The sequence below is a fragment of the Dermacentor silvarum genome, chromosome 2, assembly GCF_013339745.2.
Source record: "Dermacentor silvarum isolate Dsil-2018 chromosome 2, BIME_Dsil_1.4, whole genome shotgun sequence".
NCBI classification, from domain to species: domain Eukaryota; kingdom Metazoa; phylum Arthropoda; class Arachnida; order Ixodida; family Ixodidae; genus Dermacentor; species Dermacentor silvarum.
The window spans coordinates 130168171-130195989 of record NC_051155.1 but is presented as its reverse complement, the minus strand read 5'-3'; the positions used below and the strand labels follow the sequence as shown (position 1 = coordinate 130195989).

The following is a 27819-nucleotide window of genomic DNA, read 5'->3' as shown; positions in this document are numbered from 1 at the left end:
GTTAAGTGCACTTTGAGCGAGTGCACTTCGCGACTAGTGTCATTCGCCGGCTGCCACACGGGAAGACTTAGTAACATTCACTGCAGAGCGCACTCGCTGGCGAGTGTGTTCGGCGAACTCACTTCGCGGCGGCGAAGTGTGTAGCCTCGTTAGCAATGAGAAAAAAATAAGTAAAGCATTATTTAAAGAAGAGTCAGGTAGGTAGGTAGGTAGTAAACTTTATTGACGTCCTGAAGTAGTCAGGAGTAATTTTTAATAACATTGTGTTAACTTGCTAACGTTGCAAGATAATAAAATGTGCCACACCACAAAAAAACAAGAACAGCAAGTAACTACTCTCGCTCTCAGGCTGTTCACAACCACGCCGAGTAATGGCTGCGCAGTTGTTTGGCGGATCGAGTCATTTTGATTGTTGCTGGTCAAGTTGCCGTCGTTGTCGGCGCTTGTAAAGGTGGATTGTAAATGTTGTTTCTAACAATAATAAACTTTTTTTGTGCACACATTTTTATATAAACAAATATATGCTTTCCCGTCTGACTCCCAATCGCCATGGCCATCAATTTGAAAAAACACTTTTTTTTCTCGTGTAGCAGCGTGCCGACAAAGTGACACTCGGAGCACTGAAGCGCACTCGCTCAAAGCGCACTTTACTTTGCCCGTGTGTCACGGGTATTACATCCAAATTTGAAGTTCACTTTCACGTTAAGCTATCGATTGATACAAGGCTGTCATTTTTTGCCATCACCGCTTTTAAGGTGAAGGATAAGGGCTTCGCTACCCCAGCTTAAATTTGTCTCCACAGCTGTAACTTTCCAGACGAGATTGGTACCTGTGAATTGAACAGCCGCCGTAATGTTTTTTTTTTTCGAGTTTAAAATTCCTTGCAGGCTTTTTTGTCTTTTGCTGCCAAGCTAGACTTCGCTTTTCTTCAGACAAGTTTTATTCCTTGTGGTTTAGAGAACAAAATTCTCGATGCAAATGAGTGTAGTGCTTCGATGTCATGGATACTCCTCTTTGTTCTGTACTTGGGCACTAGTTACAAACATTAGTGGCAAGGGCATTGCGAGTATCGAAGCATGAAACAAAACAATATTTCTATGGGCGTTAGAAATGTTTCAAGCCTTTGTTAAAATAGACAATGCCCTCACAAACGTGGGTACACCACCTTTTGTAGCTCTGTGTATACAGAATTTCTATGGTACACTGCACAACAATGCCAAGGAAAATGCTCCCAATAAAAGCACACAAACCAGCACTTGAGTGACATAAGGGAGTTTATTGACCACCTTTCTTAGTCAACACTTTTCCAGCATCATACTTGGAACGCTAGCATGAGATGCAAAACTTCTCAGCAACACAATGCGCCTGCTCGTATTTATTTTAATGAAAGGCACAGCTTCGTGTCATAATAAAACGTGAGCTGCCAGCATACAATACAATTTCTTAGTTATGCAATATACGTGCTTGTCGTTCTATGCAAGGTAACCTTGCCCAAGTCAATTCAGAAGTGGCAACGCGTAATCCATTTATGTAAAAGGCACAACTTCAGCTCAAAACGAAGAAGGTCATCACACACGGGTGGCCATTCCTGTCACCACTTTGGCAGAGCGCAGTAAAGTTTGCGGCAGCCTTAAAAATATGAACAAGTAAGCAGTACTGCTTCAAGAACAGTAAATTTTTGTCTGACTGCAGAGCAGATTTTGTTAATTTATCTAGACTATTAGCCTTGAAATTTTACCCTTGATTCACTGTCCACAAAAATACTATCTTTTTCATAAGGAGGTGTGGAAGCCAATCCCTCATGTGATGTTTGTCCATGCCTTACCATGGAACAAACACCTTGGCAGAAAACAATGTGCCGCTTAAGTAACTCATGCATATTCCTAAGCTGCTGGTTAAAAAACACATTTCTGCACTGTGCATTTCAAGACTATTTTGGGCATACATGTCCAGCAATGCTCAGCTAGAATGCAAAAAAGATCACAGATTCACAGGGTGTTATAGCCACAGTGTTGTTACAGCACAACAGCAACATAAATGCAAATGGAATTTGTTCGTAAAATCATGAAACACAAAAACACAAGAAATTTAACACTGCAGAATGGCCAGTCGACATAAATACACACCTCATTGCCTCTGGCTACAACGCAAGTCTGCGAAATGTCCAAAACACTAGCAATTCTGAACTAAATGCAAAAATGGCAAGATACATACCAAGACAGATCACGCTCTTACATTCAAAAATACTTAATATCATAAACGGTGCTAAACAATGACAAGGTTGTCAGAATAATGCTAAAAGCTAGAATAAGTTAATTCAAAATAAAACATTTTAAATTACAGTTAAACCTGCTTACAACGAACCTCCATATAACGAATTCCTGGATATAACGAAGTTTTTCGATTCCCCGCCGTTACTCCATAGAAGCACATGTATTTGAGACCTCTACGTAACGAAATGGCAGCGGGAGATCCCCTCGACATAACGAATTTTCCCCTCCGACCACCTAGAGATTTCGCCCCAAATTTTGTCATTTTTGCGCGAGCAGCAACCGGAAGCACCCTCTCCGCCGCGATGGAATGCGAAGCGAGCGCACGTGTGTGAGGCGGCCCTGCATCCCTCGACCCAACCGGCGATCTTGCCGCCGTGGGCGTGACCTTTCCCCCTCCCTTCACTCAAACCTGATCCTGCCGCTTGCTGCAGCTGGCCTAACCCGCCCAAGCCGGCACTCTCTCCTTTTCCAGCTGATGTTGCCGACGCGCTGGTACACGCTGTGGCACATCTGACTCGATGAGCGCGGACACGCGCTGTCAAACGCTGGCGGCGTGTGGAAGCGCCGCTGGAGAAGCGAGTGAAGTGACCTTCATGCTGTTGTCTATCGCTTCAATGCAAACTGAGCGCCGAGAACACACAGCGCTCAGAAAGCTACGAGCCGCCGACGCACCTACACTGCTAGACTCTGCCCCAACGCAGATCGCTTTCAAGATACGGCCTGCGCGACCGCGCGCCGCCCCGCTATCCCTCCCCCCTCGCTCCCTCGCCGGTGCCTCGAGCGCAACGGAATAAGGCGCGCTTCCTCCCTGCTTTTCTTGCGCGCGCGAGATTTAGACGCGGTCGTCGGCTCCCCTCGCACGTTTTCACTCGCACATACAGCATACGGCCCGCGGCGACTGCGTTATCACCCTTGGACTTTAGGGTACGGCCACGCTAGCGGCAAAAACACGCAGCAAAAACGCGCGTCAGAAACGCGCGGCAACGCGTCATGCCGCGCGCGGCAAAAGCGGCAGAAATCGGGGGTCTTGCGGCGTGCCGCGCGAAATGGGTTCTGCGGCAAATGCCGCGTGCCGCGAGATGAAGAACCAATCAAGAGCGACGAGGGTGACGTCACGGAGCCATCACAACCGGAACGCCGCAGGTCCGCGCCGGGTTTTCAATCGACGATCGTCGTCTCTCGCATGAAGGAACGAGCGCTCGCGGTGTTGCTCGCCCGTTCGGAGAGCGCGGGAGATCTTGTCGCCCTGCCGCGCGGCGAGACGCGCGTGCCACGGCGGCCTCGCGGCAAGGCGCTGACGCGCGGCAACTTGCCGCTCGCTGCATGACGCGCGCGTTTTTTGCCGCTAGCGTGGCCGTACCCTTATATACGGAATATCTATGAGCCAAAACCAATTTTAGCGCCACAACGCGTCATAGACACCATCTTTATATAGCAAATACGGATCTCAAGGGCCATACTTTTGCTGGCGGAAACCGAAAATACGTCATAGTTGTCGCCCCCGGCACTTTGGGCGGCCAATGCCACCGTCAAGCCACCAAGCCAAGCGACATGAAAAGTCAAAATGGCCGCTCGGGCCGGCGCGGGGTGGCAGTTCGCAACGTATGATGCGGGAACGGTCCCACAGTTGCGACGCAACAGCGGGGTTACCAATGCATTGAGTTCTATGGGAGCTGCGCCGGGACCGGTCGAAAACGACGTAACAGCCGGGAAAACGCAGCCCCCGGGAACGTAACAGCGAGGTTCTACTGTAACACTATACGACGCTACGACGCCATCGTGACGCTCGCTCTTCGTTTCCGATGCCTCGCGCTTGTGCGAAACGACACGCTTCCACGCATCCGGTACCTGGTGTGACATTCCGAGGATGAGTGCTTCGACGAAAACGGAAAACGGGTGCGCGTTACAATTGAGGGCGCGTTAGAATCAAGTAAATACGGTAAACGTTTATTTTTAGAATTTTCGTGCCAAACCTGCATATAACGAAATCCTCTTTATAACGAAGTTTTCCGGGAATTTGTCAATTTCGCTATATCCAGGTATAACTAATTAAATTATTGGGTTTTAAGCACCATAACCACGATATGATTATGAGGTATGCCACAGTGGGGGGACTCTGGATTAATTTTAACCACCTCGGGTTCTTTAATGTGCACCCAATGCATATACACGAGCATATTTGCATTTCGCCCCCATCGAAAGGCGGCCGGGATTTGATCCTGCGACGTCATGCCTAGCAGCGCAACACAAAAATTCAAAATAAAGTGCAGAATTGTGTTCTTAAAAGAAAGGCTGAATTGAGCAACACCTGTTGCCAGCTAGTTGCCTGGCTATCGTATGTGTTGCAGCACAATGTGACATATATTCCTGTGGCTTGGAACAAAAGTTCTAAATACAAGTTGAGAATGCAAACACCACAAAAAGTGAATGTGACATGTCATGACAGACTTTGCAAGCAAGTTCAGAGGTACTCACAAAATTTTTCCACATTGTTTAGGTTTAAAATGTGACCAGGGTACCTAACTATAAGGAATAGCGCCAAGCAAGTCCAGTGCAAAGACCACACCAGTCACTTCAGTTCCGCGCATTTCCAAGGGAAAAATTGTACAAAGTTCCCTAATAAGTTAAAAAAATGCAGGCTTTTCGTCCACAACGGCTGTAAAGCATCTAATTACCCGTAAATAAAACTTTCCGTGATACTGCTGTACACAGTTAACGCAAGCAGCACTTGGCTTCATTAGTGACCAACCCCCAGGCCACCATTCAAGAACACAACTTCAATGAAGTCAGTTATGTTCAGGCAAGGTCACCATGCCTTAGCACAAAAAGCCGATGCCTCAAATAGAAACTCCATGCCATAGTACAGTTAAACCTCGATATAATGAACTTCCAATAAAAAAAAATTATTGATATAACAAAGTATATCACTTTTTATAACTTGTTCATAGAACACCATATATAGGGTGCCCCAGCTAATGTTAGCCAAGCTGCTCAAAGAATAAAAGATATATTTTTTAAAAAAACACGGTGCAAGATACAAATTTAGGAACTGCAGCATTCGGTAGAGACTTCTAAGGACAGAACACCGTAGGTCTTGTAATTGTATCTTGAACAGTCCTTCCTAAATATTTTTTTTTTTTTGTTAAGCAGCTTGGCTAATGTTAACTGGGAAACATGGTATTTAGAACCTCAATATATAACGAAGTGTGTTTATGCATGATTTCAATATAAAAAACTTTCACTGCCACCGCAAAGAAATATCGAGACAATGAATGGAAACTTCCGTGGATGCAGATGGTCAAATGGTTGAATTACAAGCAACCACTTGCAAACGTGCCTCTCTTCTGCCTTCCCACGCGAGCAAGGGAGGGAAGGGGGGGGGGACAGCTTGGCACGCAGCTTCTCTTCTGCACGGCCATGGCTGCGTATGGCTATCAACAGGGCTGAGCATATACAGGGTGCGCACAGGTTCTTGAAAACCTTGAAAACCCTTGAAATTGAACGTTCCGTTTTCAAGGCCTTGAAAGTCCTGGAACTTCTTTGCCGTCCTTGAGAATCCTTGAATTCTTAGAGTTTTCATGGGGTCCGACTGTGCGACTCGCATTGTATGGCGGTTGAGGGTGGTCCCGGCAAGCTTCATTGCTTTCCGCAACGTCGGGACCGCGAAGTCAAACTTCCTGCGCGAGGAAAAGGCGAGCGCACGTCTGCCGCGCAATTTATTTTTTCCCTCTGGCTTGCTTCTACATTGGGGTTGGCCGAAAGCCATAAGTTGCTGGCCACTATGAGGCTAGAGTGTCTAGATCTCCTTTGAAAAAATACAAGTTGTGCCATCATGCTTATTTGTAACGACAAAGCAGTTACATGAACCTGAACAGTTGAATTTGGTAGTATTTCACTTCTTGGGGGGTTCGCCTTGGGCTGGATTTATTGGCAACCCACTAAAAACAAGTACAGCCTCATAGCCTGAGCATTGTCTGTTGGCCACATTGTGCTTTGTTTATCTGTGCGTGTGCACCACGATGCCCTCGACGCTTTGTTTGCTTTTCCCACCGTTTCGGTTGTGGTGCGCATAGTTCAGAATAGTGCCTGGGAAATGTAAATTCCAAAGCGCCTGGCTCAGCAATGACGATTAAAAACTTTCGGTTGCGTCGAATACATCGGACCCTGTAGCATAGCCATGGTGTGCTTGCAGTAACGCCAGATCTCCGTAGAGAATCTGAAAGGTTTGTCATATATTTCACAGCGCATTATATGTGACGCAGTGGACAGGGCAGGTGGAATTTTGAATATTCCTATAACAAAGGAACTCAGAATAGCCGTGTCCGCAGCGAGGCAGCATTACAGTGCACACTTGGAATCCGAAAAGAAATGGTACCAGGAAAACTCAAAGCAGACAAAAAGGCGCACAATCATGGAAGAAGTTGAAGGGTTGCAGACGAAGAAAAAGAAGCTTGAGGCAGTTGCCGATTTAACGTCCTCTGCAGATGGATATGCAGAAAAAGCCGAGAGAACTGGTGACATCACGCATGTGGAGAAATCAAACAGCTTGAGAAAGACCGCGAAAGCTGAAGAACTCAGCAGCATTAAGATGCAAATAGAAAAGAAACTGAAAGACCTGCCCTGAGCTTCAAAATTTCATCTAGATGAATGAAACTGTATGTGCACTAAGTGAAATCACTTTCCTTTGTTCTGTCCAATAAAATGTAACGTGTGTGAACTACCGTATTAAACATTAAAATTTTTTGAAAGGTCCTTGAAAAGTCCTTGAATTTTTTTCTTGGAAACCTGTACAAACCCTGATATACAAAGCCCCGTGTGCCCTGTTGTAGAGGTAGTCCGCTGTGTGCGCCAAGAGTGGACGTGTCTAGAAGGCGTGGCATTATGTGCATTGTCTTCCCGTGAGTTTAGTACTGGAGGTTGTGTAATGTCTCGTTTCGGAGACACAATGAAGTGGGAAGCAGATGAAGCATTCATTCCCTGCTGGTGAGAATGAGGCGCTTTTCGTGGTAGCGTTATCCCACTGCGGGCGACACTATCGGCCAGGGGGGGCGTTGTCAGGGAGGGCGGTCGTGGCTGGCTTCGCTTTGTACCACCGATGTGAAGATATCAACACGGCATGAAACCATCTCTTTCATTGCCTACTATGAAATTCAACTAAATTATTTTTTTTTTCATTGAAGTTTGCCTTTTCTAACTGCCTGATAGTTACGAGAATTTTGCGGCCCCTTCCATTTAAGAAAAATCCATAAAAATCAAATTTCAAAATAACAAAATTTTGGTACAAGGAAGCAAATTGCTGATTTTACAGACTTCATATATTGAGGTTTAACTGTACAAGAATCGTGGTCTTTCATTTTGAAGTAGAGGCATTCTTCCAGGCACAACTCACATGCACAGAGATATGTACAAAGCAAAAGACAATATTATACAATGCCTCTCAGACTACTCACCACATATAGTCGAAGCAGCAGGCAAGATTCGCCTCTTTGGAAATGCACCTAGTAAGCCTCAGTGAAACAATGCAATCCTAGTAGCTCTCCCTTGTGTTCAGTAGTCCTAGAAGACTACTAATGACAGCAAGCAAAACAAAAAATTAAAACGAAAATATGTATATATATTGTCTAGAACACATTTTACAGGAGAGGTTAACCATTCAATGCCCAGGATAGGCAACCCTTGCAGAAGGCACTTATGCACCTGTGTAAAAGGTATCCGAAAAAAAAAAAAAGCATTATATATTAAATAAATTAATTCCTGCTGAACCCATCTCACAATGAATGTTGATGTTAATGCGATTAGCATTGAAGCAGTGTAGCGAAACATTATATTGCCACCGCCGAAAAGCGTCGTGTGCGAGGCATTTGTGCACCCGGGCCCCTCTCGTACTTCCCACTGTGCACCTAGCGGTGCCGGCATGAAGAACACGCATGGCCCGTGTGTGTTCCGCCAAGCACCGGATAAATTTTAGAGGACTTTTTTTTGTCACTGAAGAGCACCCAGTGGCCCATATCCAGTCACTCAAGTTGGTGTCCACTGAGGAGCAGTACGTACCCAGTACCCGAGTGAGTGACCCTAGTTGGTTGGACAGTTGCTTTCGAACCCAGTTCGCCGAGCACAGCAGCCCGATGCTTTAACCCTTAGACCATGGACTACCCAGAGACCCAAGTTGGTGGGAAAACTGTTAGCGACGCAGATAAGTCGTTAAGTGTGTGAAGTATCCCAGGAATGCTAATGGCATTAAAAAACTCAAGATTCTGGGGTTTGACATGCCAAAACCACGATCTCATTATGAGGCACGCCGTAGTGGGCGACTCCGGATTAATTTTTACCACGTGAGGTTCTTTTGTAATAGCCAAAAATATTTTCTAAGCGGGATCATTATAAAGTGTGGGCTCGACTGTACAAGCAAACAGACAAAAAGTAAAGGTTCATAAAAGGGATAATTGTCATCAACCTGATGGTAACACGAAGCTACAAAGGAAACTTGCCGGAAACAAGCCTCCTGGTTAGCTCAGATGGTTGAGGGACTGCCCCGGAAAAGCCTTGGTCCCGGATTCGATCCCCAAACCATGACGAATTTTTCTTCTTCATTCTGAGAAATCCGTAAGGGTTTCCTTTGAAGCTTCATGCTACGATCGGGTGGATGACAATTATCCCTTTCGTGAACTTTACCCCGCCTTGTGCGCTTCCGCAGAACTGACTTGCCAAAAATAAAGGGTGACGAATTAGCTGCAAAACAAACATGTACTGTCTACATGAGCAAGCATACCGATGGTCATATTAATATTAAGCACGGTGCTAACAGCGAAACCAGTTCCTGTTTCAGTGTAAAGTTCCTGTTCCAGCGTAAATTAGTATGTATAGAAATAGTATAGGTAGTATGGAAATTAGTCAACTCAGAAATAGGTACTGTATTTAGAACAATCTTTTAAAATGTAAACTACCTATGTTAAGCAACTTAAAACTGTTCACATGGCTCTTCACTAAAACTCGAGGCAAAACATGTCTATTGCTGAAAACTTTAATGTTTAGTATGCAAATTCATTTAACGATCAGTTGTTCAGGATGTCGGCTGTCCATGCATCCCAGTACTCCGCATTAGATGTATCCGCCCAACATTAAATTTAATTTTAGTGGGCAAGGACACAAAAGAATCCATTACGCAATCCTTTTTTTACACATTTAAATAAAAATATATTCTACTGCAAAGGCCACACAGCCTTCGACGAATTTTGCGGATATCAAAATCAATATCTCCTGACTCAACAGAAAGCTAGAACTTTAATAAGATTGGCAACAAGCTGCATTAGGAGAATTATTAAGCAGAACAAAAGCAAAACCAGTTCCATAATGTATGCATGCAACTTGAGCATACAGTTCACAGCAGTTTGCAAGCACACAAAGTCGACAGCACCATCTGTGCTGTCGGCTAATAACCACAGGTGCTATCTGCAAGGGCATGAGCTTGGATGGCAAAAAAACCAAACACACAATATTAATCCATGTTCATCTCTCGAAGCTACAAAGCGACCTGGTTTCAAGCAATCCAAGGCCAGAAAGCTCGCTGACTGACAATGGATCACTCGCGAGCAAATGGTACGGTTAGCTGCATCAATGGTGAGTATCTGCAGCCCAAAATGCCAGCCGCTTCTGGGAACTTCTTGAATATCGACACAAAGACTGGCTACTTTCTAGGCCCACTGAATGAACTCTAAACAATTGCAATTTGTGCACACTAGCAGCAAAGCACCTCGGCCCATATTACAAGCAAACACAATCAAACAGGTGCCACGCACGTGTAAAAATGTACAGTCAAACTGCTGCTCTTTCAATTTGCAACGCGAGAGCGCAGATTGTAAACGCGGCCGGGTATCTGCCTGCTCTCCCGGTTCAGTTGCCGCTGGATGCGACGTGCCAGTTGCAAGTCTTCCAAATAGGAGGCTGTGTCGTCACCATGCTCGCTCGTCTGCGTCTCCTGCGGCCGCATCTCTAGCAGTGCCGTCTGCACACTGCGCGAGCACAGCCTGTTGGCATCTCCACGTAAGGGTGTTGTTGGAACACCGTCCCTTGCGGCAATCTACAACAAGAAATGCAGGTGCAAGAGACCTTCAATTTCATTTCCAAAAGCTTCCATGGGACGTAGTAAGCATCTTAAGCATGGTGCGCTCAAACGGGGACCCGTGATAAGAGGCACAAGGTGCCGCAAAACACTGCTGCTCTCGCTGGTCAATTATTGGACGCATGATCACAGCTATAAACAACAATCTGCAATAGCCAGGTCCTAGCGTAGCAATGTAGCCTGCATGAGTTCAACATGCTGTTAAAAGACAGTTATTTTTCATGTGCTTCTTATGGAATAGCTACTTCATATAACTACAACTTGTGGGCATAATGTTACAGTCAAATCATGCATTATTTGTGCACCTTTATGGTTCCGGTATGTGATGTACTATTGTGTTTCGGTCGCGAGCGTAAATGGTGTGTTGTGGCTGCTGGTCGCAGAAATGTACCATTCTATTCATTATATGAGAAATATGTCCATATCTGAGATGCCTTCCATGTAATAATTAGATCATATTGTTACGGGGATAACGTTTATTTAGGGAGTATGGCTATATACAAGGTTTGGACAAGCAGCAGCGACGGATGCAAGGCTGTCGCGCGCCTCTAGCCACTTCGTCGCCGTTGTCTTCGTCCGACCGACAGTAGCAGCCCCTTCACTGTCTCGTGGCAATATGTTGCACCACAAAATTATGAGTCTTAAAATGCTGCATTGAATTGCATAACGCATACCTACACTTCTCTTTCATATGAAGCACTATTTTTGGTCACATTGCGAGCAGTGAGAGGAGTCTCTCGAGCCTTCATAGCACTGCCTTCTTCGTATGAAATAACGAATAGGTATAAAAGCCGTCAAAAATACACGCACAAAGATATCTTTGCAGGCATGCAAATTTCAACTTTGAAATATATGCTACAAAGCCAAAATGTACTAAATTTGTTGAGAAATACAAATTATTAACGTAATGGCTAGAGAAATGATTGCGAAATTATGCTTATTTAAACACATCAAAACACATTTAGACCTAAACATTGTGGGAAACGGCAGAAATACGTTACTTTACCTGCCGAGAGGCGCACTGATACACTCTCGCCGGACGCCCTCTCGACACTTGCTCTCGGTGAGAGGAGGTCCCGGATGGAGCCACCCACGCCCGAGCCCTCGAAGAAGGTGCCAGGGGGAGAGTACGACTAGACACTGACCGGAGTGGAAGCAGCTAGAATCGGCATCTTTCGAGTACGACCATTGAGGAAAGCAGACAACGATGAACGCCAGAGGCCGTAGCACTAAGCCAAGGTGAATACCCTCGCTTCTTGCTAGCTTGCCTTCTGCCCATTCATCAAGCATTCTGGAAGCCAGTATGTACTGTTGGGAAGACTCAATAAGCCATTGGGTCTGTTTAGTTATCAGTGTGTGTCGTGTCTGCGCTCGCGCGCCAGTGGGCCTCCGAAGGTGGGTAGCATTGAGATGCGAGTGTGCGCTTAAGCTAGACAGTGCCCGTAGCTCCCAAGTAGGAGCTAGACCTGGTGGAAGCCACTTTTAGGGGCGAAGCTCCTTAGGGTGTGGGTCGTTCCCTCCTCTGTAGTAGTAGTAGTATGTAGCCACCTCTCGTTTATGAATTGCTCAATAAATGGCGTTGTATGTCCGTAGCCACTAGAGTTACTGTATATGCTCCCTACGGGAGCAGAGTTGCGCGTAGGTCCGCCATCTTGCCTGGCAAGCAACCAAACCTATGTGGTGAAGCCGAACTCCGTTTTTGCAGGCGACATGCCTACCGTGTCGTCGGTCGACCATGGGCGCTTTTCCATCGCGTGTGGACCGCTTTTCCGTCTAATCGCAAACAAAGCGCGTGGAAACAGCTCACTAGATAAAATAGTCAAGAAGAAAAAAGGCACTGCTGATTTTTAACGCGCGGCGTGAGATGGAGCGCGAATAATATTAGTTGTTTTTTGGACTTGTGCGTTTACCTGTGCACCTTCTCGGAACTTTCCGCTTTCCGAGCGATTGGTGAAGTTGGGAGCAGAGCACCCGGTCAATTAGAGAGGTTTAGCTTGTCCGGTTATCGGGTAAGCGCAGGTGGACCGAGCGTTGGGGCCTGTTGGCGGAACCGTAAACGTGAGCGGCCTGTATGGTGCTGCCATCTGGTGGCGCAGAGCGCAAACAGACAAGAACAGCTAATACGGCAGTAACCAAGTGTTATGGTGGCTACAAGTGTATTTTGCTTCGCTGCTGGCGTAAGTTTTCGGCAGCAACACGATTACGCCACTGCCGAAAATTTACACCAGCAGCGAAGTAGAAATCACTTGGTTACTGCAATATTAGCTGTTTTTGTCTGATTACGGTGAATTTCGATGGAACTACGATTGAACACCTGTGAGATCTGCTGCGCACGTTGTGTTGTTCCGCAGCTGACACTCACGTAACAGCGAACGCCAAGATCGACCAGATTCGCTTTGAACTTGGCTAGCGTTAACTTGCGTCAATCCAGTTCGCTGCAGCGGCGGCGTCGGGAAATACAAGAAACTGGCCGGAGCATCAGCTTCTCCTCAGTGCACGGTTGCTTGGAACCCACGTGATGGCGTTCGGCCAATGGAGGCACGATCGGCATTCATAAATTAGACGCGCAACTCTGCTACCTTTGGTAGCATATACAGTAACTCTAGTAGCCACCTGTAGTTTTATGAAGTGTTCACTAGATGGCGTTCCGGTTTCGCTTCCACTTCCGGTTGCGGTTCCCACTTCCGGTTTCACTTTGCGCGCGTTCGGTGCGAACGCGGGCAAAACACCGACGGCGTCGACAACAGTTCTACGTGTTGCTGGTGCTGCTGCATGTCCAAGTTTATACAGCTGATAAAACTACCTTGAGTCGACCCCATGGCTGCTTCGCATACTACTCAGGGTTCCCCTACGGGAAGATGGTGTAATTTTCTCTCTCATTCCCGACGCGCGCTCTCTTTATCTCTCGTCCGTAGCTGTGGTTTACCCGAATGATCCCCCGGTGCTTCGCCCACTCATCATCATTCACTTCGTGGATATGCTGTGATTTTTTTTATTTTTTTAGTTCTGGATACATCTCAACTCTTTCTCTATACATGTATGTCAGAGAAAGTGCGATTTTCATTTCTGAGTGTAGAGGTAGGCGTCCCACCCCAACAACACAAAAGTATAGTAGTACCACAGTCAAACTTTCATTAATGCAACTTCAGCACGATGTCCAGAAACTGCCCGAGTTGTCTGAAATTTTATCGGCTGCATTGTGGAGCAGACGAGAAGCCCCCTACTCAAAGCCTAAAGTGCAACCTCATGCATTTTATTGCAATAGCAACTATGCACACACGCAAGGCACAATTTTGCCATCAGTGCTGTCCGATATAATGTCCAAGTGCAAGGACATGTAGTGACCACTTGCGCGCCATATGCAAGAGCATGGAAGGGCGAGCCAAGAAGGATGGTGGCTTGATGTGCACCCAATGTTAGAGGTCGCATGATCAAGCCCGTGCCACCTCACAGCAGGGCTAAAGGAGACGGCTGCATCTCTCTCGCTAGAGGAGAAGAGCACAAGTCTCCTTAGCCTGGCTACGGCTGCTGGCTGCCTGTGTGGCCAAACGCATATGCCACATACGTAGCCCATAATCATGTTGTTGGGTGCCAGTGCAAACACTGAGCGTGATTGCCTATTACTTTGCTATCACTATCAATACTTTACCTTTCGGGCAAAACGGAGAAAATTCTTAATGAAGAAAAGCACACCCTTCCTTGCCCGATAAACACATTTACAGTTCAGCCAAGGGCCCAGAATAAGTTGTTCTAACAACGGCATGCTGTCGAGATGGGTTGAACAAGCAGCCCTTGCCTGAAATCGTGTGTGCATTGACAAGAATTACAGAGCACAAGAAATAAAGAGAAGAAGGAATCGCAAGCTCACCTTGTGGCCTGTCCTCTGGCGGCATAAATGAGGACGCACTGTCGTTGTCGTCCTCCTCCTCCGGCATGAGCAGGGTCCGGACGAGTGGGACGGCGGCGAGCACAGCCGGTGTGTCCCCAAACACGCCCCAAAGGCAGGCAAGGCGCTGATCCCGTCGCAACTGCCGCCGTTGCTCCTCCAGTGCCCGTTCCTCCTCGGAGGCCAGCTGCTGAGCCAGGGCTTCACCTGCTTGAGCCTCGAGCTCCCGCTCCTGGCGCCACTCTGCCTCGGCCCGCTGCCGCTGTTCCTCATACTCGCGCCGGATCTCGCCTGGCTCACACAGCGATCGTAGCACTATCCGCTGTGGGGTTCCTGCATGTAATTTTATTTTTATTTTTTTTGGTGAATAGTGAGGCCCGTTGGGGAATTACATAGGGGGGTTGAATAGAACATCATTGCCATACATTGTCTCACAATCAGGGTGTCGAATCGAAAAATTCCACACCCTGATTCAGTTTGGGCTCAATGTGCTTCTATTTCATTTCAGTTTGGTAAGGTAAACAATTATAATGGTTCACAAACAAGTTCGCAACACTGAATCGGTTTGGTGTATGGCAAAGACAGCGATGTCAACATACTGCTCCTTCAAAGAGGACATTGAAGAGGAACGTCTTTACGACAATTCCAAGGGAAGTGTTCTTCTGTACGAGGCCCGTAGAGGTATGCTGCAAACTCGCCTTTTGCAAGCGAAATACACAGCGGATATGAGTACAGCCTGGCCCCGCTGCAACACCGCTGAAGAGTCCATTTTTCATGCTGTCCTGGAAGGAACGAATCTCCAGCCAAAGGCTACGCTACAGGCAGACATAAATAATGCACTGGCACTAACAGTTTGGCTTTCACAAATGCGGCGAGCAGCCTGACTGGAAAACCATTGAGGCTATGAAACAGTGAGTCGAACACCGGGGGCACACACGACAACAGCCGATCAGCCCAGATAACGGGCAAAAAATGCCAAGAGATAGGAAAAACATTTTTTTCTACGAGTCCTTTTCAACATTTAGAGGTCACTTCTGGCCTTCGCCCTCCCGTAGATTGCCCGACACAAAGGGAAAGGCCATAGCAATCATCATCAGCCCTCCACATTATCCTCCCCCAAGGTAGCACACTGCGCAGTGCTATCAACATGACCCCATGGTGCATGCACAAAAATCAACTAATGAAGTTTAATGCTAATGGCGACTAGAATATACTTGGCTGCAGGCAAGCATATTGTAGGCTTTATAGTTATATACAGCTACAGCAGGCATGCACATAAAGACAGCCATCTTAGGCAGTGGCGTCTTTAGAATCTGCAGCACGTGATGCACAACCTCGATGCATCCGATCCCTGCGCTCCCTCTTTCCAACATTTTTCCTTTTATGGTCAGCCATACTGAGTACGTGCAACGCCGCAGAAAATGGCCTTCCGAGATGTACAAGCACGCGGATTTCGGTATTTGTAATGTAAAAAGCTCACAGTTGCAAGCAACTTATCATAAGGGTTTTTTTTTTTTCGTGTATGGCAGATTGTAATAGCGATATAATGTTACTGACTTAAAAAGGAACTGTCATAAAAATCCCGAAAATTTAAAGACAGTCTAATATACAGCGCATGTGCAGGGACGACCAGTGACAAATCTAGAAGAAATGACACAGTCTCAAACAACAAAACACGGCACACAAGCAGCACCTAACTTGGGACAGCAAAGACAGACAAGCAACACAGTGTTTTTTAGATCACAGTGACTTTACCAGCAAATTTGCTGTTGCCGATATTGCCTGCATAACGAACTTGCTTGAAGCAAGTACCCCTCTGGTGTACCCCCTTTCACTATCAAGAATCTTTCCAACAGAAAGTTCCAAGAACGACGAAGCGATCTTTTTCGCAAGCAGAATTCCTTTTTTTATAAAACTTAACGCAACATTTCTAAAGTCGTAAAGAGCAAATTTGCTTATTTTATGAATCATTCAGTCGAGAGGATTGGCAGGTATGCCCTTAACCCTTTGAAGCGCTGTGTACACCAAAGTTGTGCATCAACAGCAAAATCACTGATGAAAGCAATGGCATTTAAAATGTATCACAGACATCTTAAAACACTTCCGATTGAAACTGTGCTGCAAGTTTGAATAACGTGCAAAATGCTTTAGTAAAACGAGTGGGAATATAGACCGTTGGGTATTTTTACTCGGTGTGAGTATGTTGTATGCAGCGGGTTCACTTTTTTCATTGTTCTTCACAATTTGTTGCACCAGGCACAATTTTCAAGTGACTGGATAGGTGCTTTTCAAGCCAAGAGTGGTGTTTTGGACAATGTAAAAGGGTACATTATTAATGCCAGTGAAATAACTTTTCTCTTTAGTGTGCCCTCAAAGCTTTTGTTTTTACCGCTTCCTTAGCATTTGCATGAATCACCTTGCACTAGCATTTTTTGCATTCGGCCATCAGCAGAACGCGGCTGCCGGGAATTGAAACCACAGCTTCTCACTCGGCAACTTCAGCAGAAAAAGGCCGCACTTCTAGCTTTCAACTTTCCCTTCAAACACAGGTGGCAGCATACGGCAAGTCAATGAATACTTCAGAAAACGTCTTTAATCAGGCTAGCAAGGTCTAACATTTGTGACAACAGGAAATTCCAGCACAAAGTTCAACAGAAAAGGAACACGGCTCAGTTCTTTGCCAAATGTCAGGGTATTGCTGCTTGTGATGTCAACCTGCAGGTGTATGGGTGTGCAGCTTTCGAGACCGAATCAAATACGAACCAAACAGTGACGGAAGTGAATCCAATATTCTCCAAATAGTCTTCAAATAAATGTACAGCTTTCCAACGATTAAATAGCAAACAATTTTAACAACCTGGTACTTACAACAACAGAAAGCTTCCGTCAATACACTGCATATTATAAAGTATGCTTTATTAAAGCACAAAGGGTGCACTAGGATCTAAACATTTTTCGCAAGCTTAGGGCTCTTAAGAGAATGCGCAGTTATCCAGTGTCATACATAGTTTATCATGGTAACATTGTGAACCAATTAATATCTGTGTATACTGTCACAACTAGACATGCGTTTTGTTTGTGGTGATGGCAAAGTGCCAAAAAAAAAAAAAGATTTTTTTCTCTGGTTCGTACAGTCCTGGCAGATGATGCTTATTGTATAAGATATGTTGAAATGAAGCATATTCTGATTTAATCTGATGAAAAGACATAGCTGCTACATCTATAAGTAATATCAAATTATGCCAACCTCTGAATGCCATGTCTAAACGACATTTTATGGCAAACAATTGTGTTTAGCCAGAAGTGTGCCTAACTGAGCAACGCAGCGTACTCTAGTATGTTATGTCCACTTTGGACGAAATGAAAAATAACACATTTATGCTTCAGTTTCATGTTTGATTGGTACAGTTGACAATGTAAAGACTAGAGAATTATTAGAAAAGTATTTGCATTTTCAAATAGTTACACCGAATCAAATAGCACAATATTTGATTCGTTATTCGAAAGTTTTAAATATTCGCACACCCATATGCTGGTGCCCTGTAGATTGATACATGTGAAGAATCCTCCTTTACAAATTAACACTTGTTCATGTAAGCAATGTTATTAGTCACTGAGAAAATATGTATGTGGTTGACTTATATATGCTATTTCTGTATTGGACGATACCTGGTCCTAGTACCTGGTCCATCAGATATCGGACCAGGTACTAGGCTATTGGTCCAACTATTTTTGTATGCATTCGTTTAATTCTATAAATAAAGCTCATTCTGTTTGATTGAATCGCTAAGTTATAGATGGCCTGCTACACTAGAGAACATCGAGATCGGATCAAGTAACAAGCACAAAGCTGTGGAGCTGATGGCTGCTTTTACAGGTTTTTTTTTATTATTATTTCATTGAATTCTGGGGTATTACGTGCCAAAACCATGATCTGATTATGAGGCACGCCGTAGTGCGGGGCTCCTGATTAATTTTGAGCACCCGGGATTCTTTGACGTGCACCCAACGCATGGTACATGGGCGTTTTTACATTTCGCCTGCATTGAAATGCAGACACTGTGGCTGGCATTTCATCCCGCGATGTCATACTTAGCAGCACAATGGCCTAGACACCAAGCAACCACGGCAGGTCAAATAAGGTATTTACCATAGGGGCTAAATGAAAAAATAAGGGTTTTTATACTCGTATGATCCAGATGCCCGTGGTACCCCCACTGCAGGCAAACTCAATTCCCAGCTTCCAACCATTTTGATCTTGAAGTTGTAAAAGTTGCCACGGACAAGGGTCCCTGGCACTATAATTCTTTATGATTATTGCCCCTGGATCTGAGAAAGGAGATAAAAGGTGACAAACCACTGACGACTCTTTACAATTGTACCTTCTAGCTTTCAACTTTCCCTTCAAACACAGGTGGCAGCATACAGCAAGTCAATGAACACTTCAGAAAACGTCTTTAATCAGGCTAGCAAGGTCTAACATTTGTGACAACAGGAAATATCAGCACAGAGTTCAACAGAAAAGGAACACAGCACAGTTTTTGTTTTCAATTTGTTCATTTTCACTGTGAGACACTGTAGAGATGCAGTTCTCATGCCACAACCCATTTACTAAGCGTGCTTAACCAGAGAAAAAGTTTTCAAGACCTACCTAAAAGCTTAAAAAGTGTACCAAGTAACGACCCGTATGGCAAGCCGTCACAATGTGTCGTCTCATTCTTCGTCTCTTGCTACATTTGCATGCCAGTGTTTTCTTTCCTTCACGAACTGACACCCTTAATCTCTATGCAAGGACCCTACTACCTGTTTGGAAACAACTTCCTGCTGGTTCAGCTTCAGTTTCAAGCAGAGGCCATAATTACTAGCGAATGTTTTGTCTTTATAAGCTAGCCTGCTTTCTAGAGAGCCAGTTGCATTGTAGATTGCACGTAGCAGACATTTCATCCGCTCCGCGTCAGAAAGCCTCAAGTGGGCACACTCGGGTACTGCATTGTGACAAAACTGACTAACGAAAGTCTGGTAACAAACATTGCTACTTTCGCACGAAGGGGTTCGGCGCTTCCTGTACGAAACCTGCAAGTAGTTTCAGCGTTCTCTTTGCGGCAACAGCACGTTCGGCAGACTCGAATGTGGCACTGTTCTTTACGCTCCACTACAATGATGGCTATCGCCTGGCTCGTCGCCAATTCCGCTACACACGTTACAACTTGCCCGGGAATGTAAGTAGGCAAACCTATTGGATGGCTAGCATTTTAAGGAGGTGAGAGGTACTCGACATACTACTGTGCACGCCCCATAATTAATTGTTTCAGGGTTGGGTTAACTGAGCGCTCTTGGGAACACGTCGTTTTTTTCACGCAGCGCCAGCAAGATTTGCTCAGGTCACACTGCAACCTAAAGCATCATGTATACATGCTGAGCGGATCAACATCGAGTTGAACGCAGCTCGGTTCACGCTTGCAAGCCGTGCTAGCACAGCGAACAGGCGCAAGAAGCCGCGCTGTAGCATCCCTCCGGCGCCGGCAGCGCACGATCACTTCCTCAAGCACGGAAAAAGGCGGATCGAGCGCACTTGTTGGGTGTCATCCACGGGGTAAAAACTTTGCACGTTACCTGCTCGGCTGTCATCTCCGCTGAGTCTCCTCGCGACCTGCTGCGGAAAGCGACTTTTGATGAGCTCCCAGCGCGTTCGGTTGACCAGGGTGCCCTCGCGGGCCGCTTTCCGCGCCCACGAAGCGATGCGCATGCGACACATGGGACACTCCTTGTTGGCCATGAGCACGGTGCTCGTGAAGCACGAATTGCACACCTCGTGGGCGCACGGCATCGTCACGGGCTCCACCACCATGCTCAGACACACCGGGCACGTAACGTCCGACTCGGTCAACGATTCGTCGCTGCTGCTGCCGTTGCCGCTGTCCGGCGACGACGACGACGAGAGCCGCTTGCGCCGCGGCGCCATTCGGCTGGTACGTCGATGCTTGTAGTTCCGCGCACGCGATGGTCTTCGGTGGTTGTGCTAGCGTTACCGTAATTTCAAATTTGAGCGTCCGTACTGATTACGCTTCCGCAATTATCGCAACGGCTGCCGCTCCGATAACGACGCGATATTCGTGCTCGATTCGGTTACTTGCGCGCGTTTTTCGTTTCTCCGTGCCGTGACGCGCCAGTCGTCGCGAGCGTGCTCGGGCTGCCTCAAAGCGTTAAAAAGAAAACAGCACCTAAACGCTCTGCATATTCATTTACTTTAATGTATGTTAAATTGTTATTAATTATGTTAGTTGTAATGAAAGTTAATTTGATATGCATTAAAAAATGTTTCTACTTTCGGTTTCGTTTAAAAAAAATTGCCGTTTTTTGTGCGTTTTATTCTGTTTACTAAGAGCCACGGTGTAAAATATATACTCTTTTCGTGAGGACACTCGCCAGACGCGATCGACCAGATAAAGTAGCAAAGGCGCGCGACGATCGGCACGGTGACGGCTGCGGATACTTATCGGCAGTACTACAGTGCCTAGAATACACTGTAGCAGTACGACGCAACTTCAACACAGAAAACTTTTTATTGGTTTAATCTCCCGTTGGTATAGCAACCGGCTTTTCGCGGGAAATCCGAAATGATTGAGTGACGCGCAAAAGGCATGCGCGCGTTCCTTGTCCGCGCAAGCTCTCGCCTGCGTTCTAACTGACGTTGCGACGTTCCGCCGATAGGTATCCGCTGCCGTCACCGGCTCGATAGACGCGCGCCGTTGCTAGAGTCACCTAGAATACTCTACCGTTGCTACTTTATCTGGTCGATCGCGTCTAGCAAGCAAACCGAGAAGTGTCCCCACCTAAAGAGCATATATATCCCGTGCTAAGGACATACGGCGCTATAAGGGAATCCCAACAATCATGAAACTTTTGGGTAACAGCGCAAACACGACCACAAGAAGGGAGACACGTACACACAGCGCTTGTGTGTACGTGTCTCCCTTCTTGTGGTCGTCTGTTTGCGCTGTTACCCAAAAGTTTCGTGATGTACCAACTCGCCCAAAAAGAAGTATTGATGACCAACAATCATGCAGCAAGATTTAAAAATATGCAAATGGCACGTAGCTAGCTGGACAGAACCAAGGTAATGCTGTTTGCCGTCGCTTGGAGATACTCCGAGTATTTTTTGCATTCCACCTAATTAGATAATTAGTCAATTAGTCAATGAGAAAATTGTAGAGCAACATGAAAAACTCGCGATGCAGCTTTCTGTTTCGTGCTACATAAAAGTGTTTTTCCGAGTGTGAAACAAGCCCCCGAATACACGTAAAATTGCCGCGCGACCGGCCATTCGAGGCACTTTGCGTGTATTCGCGGGCATATTTGGGCATATATCGACGCTCGTCGCAATGGACCAACTAGTTCACGACCCTGACAGCGACACATTGGCTCGCAATGCTGGGCTTGATTTTAGCGATTTAAGCTCCGATGAGCGTGACATGACAAAGCAGGGAGGACTCCAGCAATGCGACGTCGGGAGACGAAGCTGGTCACCGTCTGGACGTGCCGTCGTGACTCGCAAGCTGATAGCAAATTCAAGTGCAAGTTTAGCGAGCCAGCAACACCAGCGCAACACTACGCGATAAGGGAACTACTGAAACTCGAAAGCGTGCGCGGCGCAGAGTCGAGCGAAAACGAAACCTTTTGACGCCCGCGTCGTTATCAAGTGTAACGCCAAAAAGGTATTTTTCCAAGAATCTAATAGAAGTAGACAAGTAGCTTTTTCGTCTGTCTTATAATCCAACAAAATAATCTTTTTAATACGAGTGGTTGAGTACTAGTGACAATTTTTTTGAGGAGTGCCTTCGTCATCGGTTAAGTACCGGAATGTCCCTGGGGAGTCTCTTATCGTGTCCTGCATTTACCTCGATTTCTGGATTACTAAAGCTCTGTTCGCGATTATATTGACGCCTTAGACGTTCTAGAGCATTGCTCTATCACTTTAGCTTGACTTTTTATTTGGCTTTAGTGTCCCTTTAAAGAAAGAGAAAAAATATCTGGGATTTTATCCCTAACGGCTGCGGGAGGACGTAATGATGATGATGATGATTTAATGGCCTTCCCTTTTAAACGGGGCGGTGACAAATGGTCACCGAGCCTGCTTGATTTTGCCAGGTATGCTATACATGTTTTATTTTTATCTAGAATTTCTGTATACATCTCCTTTCTATTTTTTCCCTCAATATCTACCTTAATTGTACCTCTATCATAGGCGGAAAGCTTTAATTTTACCGGCAGGGGGGGGGGGGGGGGGGGCTGACCAGCTTTCCGAACCCCACCCATGTATGTACGCACGCACGCACGCACGCACACACACACACACACACATGTATACACTCAAACCTCGTTATAACGAAGCTGAAGGGGGCCGTAATTATTTCGTTATACCCATTATTTTGTGATAAGCATATATTCGCTACACACTAATACTGGCGAGAAATTTTCATGTTTATTTCGTTATATCCGATAATTCGTTGTATTCGTGTTCGTTATAACGAGGTTTCAGTGTTTATGGTTGGACAAGGGCGTCCAGAGACCCCTCCTAGAAATTTTGGTAAGGCCCCCTTTCTAGACGATCGAGAACACCTACAATTGCAGCCGAACACCAGGCCGTGGGGATATCTCTATTCATCAGAAAAATTGCGGCAGAACTCATTTCACGGTGTTTGTCGACGGTGATGCGTTATCATTGAATGTATATAGTGACTCAACGTATTGCCACTGTCGAAACGAGGCGTGTACTGCAGCGGGACTCCTCATTCGCGCATCCCTAAGAACTTTCGGCGCCATCTCGGGCCGCCGCGACGAAGTCTGCGCGTGGACTCCGAAATGCATGGCGCGCTGGTGCGTGCGAACGCTGAGAAACGCGCCATGCGGAAACCTGGCTCGTCTCCCGCGCTTCTTGCTGGAGACGCCGCGCCATCTAGTGGCACTGCCGTGAATACTGCGCGTACGTGGCGTGCGAGACGAAAAGCGTAGCGCGCCGGTGCCTGCAAATGTTGAGTTTTGTTTCCTCGCTTGGTAGACACACATTGGCACATACTCAGTAACCCAAGTTGGCGAGATGTTCATTGAAGAGCGGCACACACCTAGTGCAACCCTATAGCTGTGACGTGGGTTCGATTCCGCTCAGCATCGGAGAAATTTAAGGGATCCTTTAGATGCGAAGCAGCTAATCGCGGGGGCTTTGTCCGTCCTTCCATCCATCCGCCGTGCATCGTCCACACCCGCACTGCGCATGCGCATCCTCCTCCCCCTCCTCTCCTCTCGACATTCCTCCTCTCCGCTGCCACGAAACGGCAGCGGCGACAGGCTTCGGGCTCGCGAAGCCGGTAGCTACGTACCTCAACCTAACGTAAACGAAGAACTGAAAACTAATGGGAACTTGAGTCGGACCCCATGGCTGCTTCGCATACTATACTCAGGGTTCCCCTACGGGAAGATGGTATAATTTTTTTCGTCATTGTAGAGTGATACATTCCCAGTGACCCATACCTAGTTACCCAAGCTGGTGTCAAAGACGTTCATTGAAGAGCGACACACACACCTACTGCGGTGGCGTAGCCGGGCTTCAGCCCCTCCCCCCCCCCCCCCCCCCCCGAAAATTTTGCGTGCTGGATTTTGTGAAACGCCCATGCTCCTGGAGTCACATAACGCAGGGAGCCCCATCCGAGCACAAAGTTTCAAGGGCTTTTCGATGGCGAGCTAAAACCCCTTGATCTTAAATGTAGCGACACTCTCCTCCGCGCGCGCGCTTTCCTCCTCAATTCTCCTCAGATTTCTCTCCTCCCGGGGCCGGCGCGGTGCGCACGCATGCGCCTGTATTCCGTAACGTTGAAACGACGAGAAATTGTATTCCATATCACCTCTGGGACTACCCTAAGTCTCTAAAGAAAGAGAAAAAAGAGGCTGATTGCTCACAGGGAAACTTCTAAGACTATGGCAATTGATAATCAACTTACAGCATTCAAGATGTAAAAGTTTATCAGAGTTCAGGGAGATTATGAAAAGTGTGTGGCTTGTACGTTATGAGCATCCGCGAATAACACATGCCAGATACGTATAACTTCGCCTCCTTGCGTACGGCTATTCACTTCACGACGGCTGCGCAGATATCATTGAGCGGTTGTTAATTGACTTTACTTTCGCTTAATCAACTCACGTTCATTAGCCTATATGCAGGAAAGAGGATAATTGTTTGGTTTAATTCAACTAAATAATTCTTATTCGGGCTTTTTCGCACGATGAAAATCGGTAGCAGGTTTTCATAACTGACGCCACTGAACTACAGAATGATCTAGGCGGCGCCGAAGGTTGCGGACCGGACCGGTAGGTGGTTCAAAAAAAAGTCCCACATTAACTACGAAGTATTTCAACTCGGCTCTCACTCTACACACACACATAGACACACACAAGCGCATGCACACACACACGAACACACACACATGCACACACAGAAACAGACATACATACACACACGCACACTCACAATTACAGAATATGAGTTACAGCTATTAACTCATAAATTACATGTACTTGGAAACACACACAAAAAAAAACTTTGTCACGGCGCGAAGAGTCAACAAAAAGTTCGGCCACTCACTTAAAAAAAGAAAAACTGTATCCACAGTTATTGACCCTTTTCGCGGAGCAGTTTGTTCTAAAGAAACGAGATGGCACTTACGGCGGCGCGCCATGCGTCTCCTCAGCGACCGCGCGCGAATACGAAGCCATTACTGCTTCTACCTTGCTTCTGTGCGATCAGCTGTCGGAAATGCAACTGAGTTTTTGCTAACGTACTGTGCTCCATTCATGCTGGTTTGCATCATGTGGATTGAAGACGTGTGCAGTAGTTGGCTGCAAAAATAGTGACTGACATATTAAGGAATGTAATGAATATGTGGGGCCAAGGTAGCGGACCGCTGCTGCAACTGTCCGTGCATGTTTTGGGCACTTCGAGATGTACGGCTTTCCTCGAGGATACACAAATTTGCTCATCCGCCAGCGTTGTATTGCTAACCTTCAAAGAAAGGGCTTCAGCCCCGGTACGTCGGCAAGAGAGTACCGCTCGTTAAACAATGATAACGGGAGAAGCGCCGCTTTCTGTCATATTAGGTTTCGCGCATAGTATCTACTCACATCTACCAAACCAGCACGGAAACTTACGCCCACTCTTTCGCCAACGTGTCAAGAATAAGTAAATGGGCGAACACTTGAATATATGCGCCCTATATAAGCGCACTAAGTGACGGTACTAGACCGATAGCGCACGAATGGCCGAAGCTGAATGTTTCGTGACGGTCCACAAGAGTAAGCGAGTTACTCGTGGTAATACGCATTTGCTACAAGGTATTACAATGTGCAGAACAGCTATGTATCAAGCCTTGTGTGCAGCAAGAACAAATCTAACGGAACTGAGCACATCCGCGAGAGATTAGGCAGAAAATGATCAGATAGTAACTGCACCGAGGAACCTTACTGAGTCAGAAACTTGACAAGCCTCTGCTTCAAAATATTTGACAAATAAAGACCGAAGACCAAAACACCATAATCCTGATTCAATTCATGAGCGGAAAGTTTGGATAGCTTGGAATACATATTTAGCCCCGCTTTTAGAACAAGCACCATATACGCTGCTTGCGCCGTTTGGACATAGCTTAATCAGCTCCGAAAGCGCTTTTGCATGTTCTCTGAAGATGTGATCAAAGCTTCGTGTCGTCCACCTAGTCACCATCTACGATATCTCCGAAAACAGAGGTTTTATAAGCCGCGCCGGCATCATACACTTCAATTGTAAACAAGGGGCCAACGGAGGCAGTTGAGGCAAGCAATGGACGCGTCACCACGTGATCAAACATGGCAGCGCCCACGGGATCGCCGCGAAAAAGGTCAATAGGTGCTCTGCATTGAACTGAACGAAGAGTCCGGCTATACAAAGGGCATTAAAATCTCCGCGCAACTTCACCTACCAATATAAAAAAAAGCGGAAACAATCACCTTGCAAAGAACGACGTGCGTAGAAGGGGTGAAATCATTTCTCCCGATGTTATGGAGCCACTGCTTGCGGCGCATGACATACCGTTCTTTTCGGGGGATAGAAAATAATGCTAGCCCTTTCTCTGACCTGCTGCTGGATTGAAACGCGCAGCAGCAATTCATTTCCACGGAGAACGAAACCCAGATTCCAAGGGACCCACGGGAAAACTTAGGAAACGCACGTTCGGAGCGGCAGGGCGACCACCGCTTGGAAGGCGCATGGCGGGCGGGTGCAGCGGTCGAGTGCTGTACGGGGGCGCAAATAGAAATACGCGGGCGGGTGGAACTAAAAGCGCGCGAAAGAAAGTTTCGCGTCGTTTTCGTGACGTCAGCGTCACCTGGCAGGGTCGTATCGCGCGCCGCAGCCATTCAGCGTGGCGGATGCGCAGGCTCCGCGAAAGAGGGGGAGAAAAAATGTCACAGTTTCGCCCTAAGGGCGAAGCAATGAATGCGATAGCAACACAGCAATGTCATACGAAGTAAGGTGAGTGGCTTTGGTAGCAATATGAATTGTAGTAAACATGAGCTGATTAAGTAAGCAGGTGTGCTGCGGCGTAAGTAGACCGACATGAAGAGAGACTCGATGACCACGAGAAGGCGCGTGTGAAACGGTGGTGTTGATGAGAAGCGCTTCCCGTGGGCAGCGCGTGCGAAGGGACACACCTGTAGCGCTGCACTGCCGATCCGGGCAGCATTGCGTGTGTAGCGTGCGTTGGAAAATGTGGCCCGACTATTACGAACTGAATGAACAAGCGTGGTGTGAGCGCGCACAAACACGAAGAGATCACACTGAATGACAGCAGACAACGACTGTCAAAACGCTGGCAGCAAGCATACGCCGCAGCGGGCGAAGGTACGTGCGGTCTATCGCTTCAACGGAAACTGAGCGGCGAATGCACTTAAAGGTCAGAGCCGTGTGGAGATAAGAGACGGTGCGAGCGAGCGACGAGCGCGGTTGTTGGCAGAGAAGTGCCCCCCCCCCCCCCCCCCCCCCTTGCTCCCTCCGGCGCTGGCTTCCTGCTTCCTTGCTTGCGCGTGGGAGATTGAGTGCGTTCGCTCTCCGTGATAGCGCGCGTCTCCGCACGCTTCCTCTCGGGCATACGGCGCGCGGCGAAGATTTTATCTATAGGGAACCTCACGGTGACGGCGACGGCGACGACGACGGCGACGCCGACGGCAGAAATCCGGTTCAAGTGTCCATATAATTGCTATCGCAATAAAAGAGGAGGTTAACAGCGCCGGCGAGAGTGGCGCTACTTTCCAACATCAAGGGGTTTTATGGCGAGCGGGCGCGTCGCGGCGGCCGCAGAATCTGCGGAGAGCATGGATTTCAATTCCGAAACTTTGTGGGTATACAGTTCTCATGAACTCTTGACGCCAAAGGTGCACTGACATTTCCAAAGGCATGCTTAAGATTTTCAATTTAATTTTTTCGGTTTAATGTTCCTATTAACTTGGGCCAACATGTGCCG

At 46.8% G+C, this 27819-nt stretch overlaps 1 protein-coding gene across 1 annotated transcript; it reads right to left on the bottom strand.

Moving 5' to 3' along the window:
* Nucleotides 1-10101: 10101 nt before the first annotated feature.
* On the bottom strand, nt 10102-20399 carry LOC119441757 (E3 ubiquitin-protein ligase rnf168). Its single transcript, XM_049662897.1, has 5 exons — nt 19892-20399; nt 14261-14611; nt 14113-14188; nt 13844-13928; nt 10102-10350 (listed from the first exon to the last, which is right to left on the bottom strand). Exons 1-5 carry the CDS (start codon nt 20238-20240, stop codon nt 10102-10104), a joined length of 1110 nt encoding a protein of 369 aa, XP_049518854.1. The 5' UTR covers nt 20241-20399.
* Between the last annotated feature and the right edge of the window lie 7420 nt (nt 20400-27819).

Bases quoted from the DNA above. Each gene is read 5' to 3' on its own strand.
- LOC119441757 (XM_049662897.1), bottom strand. From the start codon at position 20,240: ATGGCGCCGCGGCGCAAGCGGCTCTCGTCGTCGTCGTCGCCGGACAGC. The intron at 14,612-19,891 runs GTAACGTGCAAA...AATTACATGCAG, and splicing joins CGGAGATGACAGCCGAGCAG to GAACCCCACAGCGGATAGTG. The intron at 13,929-14,112 runs GTAAATGTGTTT...TTGGCCACACAG, and splicing joins TCTGGGCCCTTGGCTGAACT to GCAGCCAGCAGCCGTAGCCA.